Genomic DNA, 5512 nt, shown 5'->3' with positions numbered 1-5512 from the left:
ACACGCTGACAAAGCCACGTAGAAAGGGCACCCTGCCTAGCTCAAACTCCTGACGCTTACTCTTTGTTTGTACAAGCACCTAATTGCCTCCCAGATGTTTGCAAAAGCTGGGGAAGTTGGCGCAGTAGCAAGGAGTTGGCCTTTAATTAACCAGAAGTCAAATACAAAAAGGACGTCAGCAACCTGTGAGCTGCACTGCTCCCCCCCCGAGCGGGGCGTGCAGCTCTTCTGGGGGTCCAGACCCACCGGTGTCTCTCCATGCCGCTCTTCTGCCACGCCAGCCCGTGAAAAAGGGACTTTGCTGGTGCCGCTTAAGTTTCTCCTGACCCCCTTTCACCACGCGCCATCGAGCGAGCTGATCGGATGCATTTCCCCCCCCCCGGCCTCCAACGTCACGCTCCCCGAGGGCGCCAGCACGCTCGAGGGCAGTCAGGTGAAAAACCACCGACACAGAAAAGAACAGTGAGGGACAACACAACCACCACCCCCACCACAGTGGAAAAGCCGTCCCCAACGCCTGCCTCCAGCCCCCGCCGCTGCTGCACAACACAACCAGCCCCCCGCCTCCACCCAGGGCTCTGCCCGGACGCCGCCCCGCCAGGTGGGCTCAGGGACGCGGGGTCCTGAGCGAGTCCAGCCAGAACAAACCAAACCCTCTCTGGCCGCCTCTGAAATGCTGCTGACGCAGAGCCTCGGGACTGGCAGCTGCAGCAGCCCAGGGGATGCCCCGCGGTGGGACGGAGACCTCTCAGCCAGTTCTTGCCCGTCACGCTGAGGCGGGCAGGTGACACCTACAAGCTGCGCAAAGGGACCTCGTAACGCTGTCCTCCGCCCCAGCCCCGCTGCCCTGCACACACACGCTCACCCTGAATTAACTTCCACCACCTGTATTTAAGAAAGGGTCAGTAGGACCAGAAACAGGCCACGAATACAGGTCATCCTTGAACAGAGGTGTCGCACTGGACCGCCTGTAATTCGCTAAAGAGAGTCATGTCCCCCTCTTCACCGGTGTAGTGGGTTTTGCGCTGTTTGCCCGGCTTCAGGGCCTCCTGGACTCAGCCTCGCCAGGAGGAGCAGCGAGACTTAACTTCTGCTGCCCCCCTGAAGCGTCCCCTGGCTGTACGGCTGGCCCCGGTGGATCTTCACGTGTTTGGCTAAATGGTCGCTGCGGGCAAACTTCTTCTCGCAGGCAGCACACTGGTACGGCTTGACACCCGAGTGGGAGCGCTTGTGACGGGAGAGCTCATCCGACCGGGAAAACCTGCAGGAGAAGGGAAGCATGGTGGATCCAGCCCTCGCTGCTAGGCAGGACAGGGAACCTGAGGGCCCCAGCACCCGGGAGGCTGAGGTCTGTCTCTGCCACAGCCTCTTGGGGTGACCCCAGGCAGGTCACTTCTGCTCTGCTCCATCCAACCTACCAGTGAGGCGCAGGTACCCCAGGCTCCTGCTGGAGGGATGGAAAGAAATAAACCCCTCCAAGGGGTGATTTAGGGATAGGACAGAGGAAAAAGAATTCACCCACTGAGATCTTCATTCGTTTCCCGTGCTCCTAAAGGACACTGTCCACCTACATCCCTTGTTTGGTTTAGACTTGCTGAAACCTTCGGGGAGCTGACAGCCCCAAGGCCAGATGCTGAGAGAAATGGCTTTTTTGGGGCACGAGCCCAAGCTGGCTGTGACTAAAGGACACCGTTCAGGAGCCTGGGTGGAGAGGCTTTACCTTAACACCCACATCCAGCCAAGAAGAGCATCGCTGCTGCGAGAAGGCTTGTTTTTTCCTGAGAGCGCATAGGTTCCCCCTAAAAAAATCTCTGAGCACCCCCTCGTTTCTCAGGAAGGCAGCAAGCTTTCACTGCCAGCCTGGGCTGGACTGGGAGCTGGGGAGAGAGAAGCTGCCCGTGAGCTGGTTTAAACACTGAGCACAAGGGAGGAAGAGCAAACGCACCCAGCGTGGAGCACAGAAGCAGAGGTTTCCATGCCGAAGCAGGTTGACTGCTGTTCTGAGGGTGCACCCGGTGTTCAGCCCGCTTGCCTGGGTAATGCCCACACCTGCAGCAGATCAGCTGGGCAGCCTGGAAAGTCCCTTTAACCACTTTCAAGCCCCCACGTCATTCTCCTGCACCCTTTCTTCCACCTGGCCCACACAGATCCAGACCTGGGGGCACCTGCAGCAAGTCGGTCCGCAGCTGTTTGAGGAGTGCCACCTCAAAGGTCCCAACAGGGCCTGGGAGCTGGCGTGATTTCAGCACGCTTTGCATGTCTGAGCGGCAGCGGAGTGCTGGAGAGGAGCACGGGGCAGGATTTACTCCTGTTCAGCCTCTAAGGAGCCAACACAGATGGCAGGAGTATTAGGACGGGAGGGTTTTTCCATTCTGGCTGAAACATGCCCACGCAAAGAAGCACAAAGCAAGGAGCTTCAGATGTAACCCCAGACTCCCAGCGATAGGATTTCAAGCTCACACCTGGCACGGTAAATACTGCGGCTGCTCCCAAAAGGCTCTGCGAAAACAAAACGCATCCCAAGGCCACCCTCAGGTCTCCTGTGCAAACCACTGACTTCTTTTCCAGCTTTATTGTGAGAGGCGAGTTCCAAGGTCTCAGCTCGTCATGGAAAGCAGGGCCAGGAGAAGTGACACATATATTTGCAGTTAGGGCCACAACTAGAGAAGGGAGCGCGGCCCGGAGAACCGCAGCCACGTACATTGGTAGTAGAACCGCTCCTGCGGAGGGGGAGGGCAGGGCAGCAAGTGAAGCAGAGCACAGCCTGCAGGATGCTCCCGTACGGGCTAGCACCATCCCTTTCCTCCTTCCCAGAGGGAAAAGTGACCCCTGTGCGTTGCCACTGTCCCCTTCCTCAGTCCCCAGGCTCTGAGCGTCGGGTGCAGGAGGGTTTAGTTTGGTACTGGAACAGCAGCCGAGGCTTATAAGCGGGTACCGCAGTTATAGGTGAAATGGAGGGACAACTGCTGATGGCAAAGGGAGAGCAGCTTGGCAAGAGGGAGTCCCAAAACCCAGATCTAGTCTCATACCTTCCTGAGTTTCACCACCCCGAGACAGAAGCCCCAACGCACCATCCAGGGAAACAAGGCGGTGAGCGTGTGCCAAAGCATTGCAGAAGAAACCAGGAAAGCTCCGTGCTGCCAGCACCAGTTTTCTTTGGGATACGCTAGAGATCTGCTGAGGAGAAGTGCTACACAAGACCTGAGGACTATTAGCCCGTCTTGCCAAAGGCCGCTCGGAGCATCCTGCCCCCCAGGACGGGTACGTGGTACCAGGAAGCGAACACCACCGCAGAAAAACAACCAGAGAAGTGCAGCAAGATTAAAAAGCAGGGTTAATTTAGGGAACACAGATGAAAGAAAACGACAACCACCTTCATGTGCAGAGCAAACAGCAGGAAATGCAACATGGAGATTTGCTGCAGGCCCACAGGTGTCAGAGGGATACAAGCAGGGCAGGCAGAGAGCAAGAGAAAACAAAGGGTTGCTAAACAAACACAGAACTACGCGCTGGTTCCTGAGGAAGCAGTGAGAGTCCTGTTTCCTGGGACAAATATAAACGGGAAAAGCCTTTTCTGTAGCCCAGCTGCAGGAATTGTCCTGAACTAGACAGAGAAAGCTTGCAAAGTTACATCACTTGGAAAAGCTGTATTGTCAGAGGGCGTCTAGGCATCCAGTTCATTTGGGGGGTCTGGGAGAGTGTCAGCTACGCTTCCTCAGCTGGAGGTTTTCAGCACTTTTGGACTGAGTGTCAACTACCCAAAGCACTCAACAAACTTTACTCCTCCAGGCCTCCTTCCAGCTCTCACCTATAGTTCACTCGGGAGAGAAAACTTGTGATTTTTATCCTGGATTCTCAGAGCTCTCCCGCATCTTGGCGAGCCACGGCAGGCCTTTGGTGGGGACACCCGCTCGCGCAGAGTCCCGCGGCTCCCACTTACCGCCAGCCACAGTTGGGCCAAGCACACGTGTAGGGCTTCTCGCCCGTGTGCCGCCGAAAGTGAGCCTTGAGGTGGGAACTCTTGGTGTACATCTTGCCACAGCCCGGGTGCGAGCACTTATGGACCCGGACGAGGGAAGGGGGGGCTTTCTGATACTTGAGGGTTGCCTCCACCTCTTGCCCATCCCCTGGCCTCGTGGCGACTGGTAGGGGGGCAATTCTGACATACTTTTGGTCCATGATGGTCACAGGGGGCTGGACCTGAGGGAGGAGCGACAGGTTTTGGCCCTGCAAGCTGATAACCAGCTGGGCCACCCTGACCCCACCGGTGGCACTCTGTGCTAGCGGGCTGCCACTGTCCATCTGGAGGGGCTGGATCTGGAGGACAACAGGAATGCTCCCAGCAGCTACCGCCTGGTCACTGCCATCAGCTGTCCCTCCAGGCTGAGCAGCATTTGAGACATTGTCTTCTTGAACCACACCGGAGACAGGCTGTCCCCCAGAGCTGCCTAAGCTGATCTCAGATTTGATCTCCACCTTCCCTCCAGCTGGGTGAAGCTCGCTTGCTTCGTCTTTGAGGAACTCGGCCTTCTCCCTTAGGAACTCCTCAATCTCCTCCAAGGTGGGAATGAAGTCCTGGGAGAGGCTGCTGCAGAAATCGGGCAGCCTGAAGTGAGCCTCGCAGACGGTGACTTGGGGTTGTTTCGTGTCTTCCCCCTTTGCAGCAGGCAGGGGGAGCGGGGTGCCTTCAGAGTGGCTGGTGCTGCCCGCAAGGAGATGGCCAGAGCCTGCCGGGTGGCCGGACGCCTTCTCGCTGCCGTGGCCCGGCAGAAGGGAGGGCGGCATGCTGCGCTGCAGAGCGCTGGCAAAGCTCTCTAGCAGGGAAGAGCTGGTCAAGGAGGGGTGCAGCTCCTGGCAACTCACAGAGACCATTTGTTGACTCACGTCCTCTACCCGCACAAAGTTCTTGGCTCGGCTGGATCAGAAGGCTCTGTAAGAGCTCAGCTGGGGCTCCTGAGGCTGGGGAAGTCTTCGCTCATCTGCAAGGGAACACCACCGAGGTTATTTTCAAACAAACAAACAAAAAAACCAAACGAGAAAACCTCAACCTTTGAATAAAATGGACTGTGCGTTAGAAAGAAAACATCAAAACTAGTCAGTGGCCTTTGTTTTTAGAGAGTCTGTTGCTCGAAAAACACACGCTAACCATTTTCCTATGCAGGATGCCAACAGACTGCAAAGAGACAGATTCTCCCCAGAAGCAAACATCTCTGGGGAGTTTATTAAGGTAAAAATACACAATGAAACACTTCATCCCTCTTCCACCTGTGCCAGAGGGCAGGTATGTGCTGCTCGATGGCAGAGGGGATGACTTGTGGCTTACAACAAGGAGTGAATTGAGATCCAAGAGAAGGTGCTGGTTCCTCCACACTGCAAGTGTTGGTACAACCACAACCTGGCGCAGATCTATCCCGGCTGGATTAAAGCTGACTAGTTTGGGAACAGATAACAAGACAGCTACGGGAGTGCCTGCTGCCAGACTTCTGGGGGCTTTGGTGAGCCTTCACCAGCA

At 56.5% G+C, this 5512-nt stretch overlaps 1 protein-coding gene across 1 annotated transcript; it reads right to left on the bottom strand.

Annotated features, from left to right (window-relative positions):
* Positions 1 to 1068: 1068 nt before the first annotated feature.
* LOC104345350 (Krueppel-like factor 15) lies at positions 1069 to 4872 on the bottom strand. The gene is made up of 2 exons (XM_009949751.2): positions 3941 to 4872; positions 1069 to 1261 (listed from the first exon to the last, which is right to left on the bottom strand). Exons 1-2 carry the CDS (start codon positions 4870 to 4872, stop codon positions 1084 to 1086), a joined length of 1110 nt encoding a protein of 369 aa, XP_009948053.2. The 3' UTR covers positions 1069 to 1083.
* Positions 4873 to 5512: the final 640 nt, after the last annotated feature.

Source organism: Leptosomus discolor, chromosome 21 (genome assembly GCF_034619465.1).
Source record: "Leptosomus discolor isolate bLepDis1 chromosome 21, bLepDis1.hap2, whole genome shotgun sequence".
Taxonomy (NCBI): Eukaryota; Metazoa; Chordata; class Aves; order Leptosomiformes; family Leptosomidae; genus Leptosomus; species Leptosomus discolor.
The sequence above is the reverse complement of the archived record's forward strand: the minus strand, read 5'-3'. Positions and strand labels throughout refer to the sequence as shown.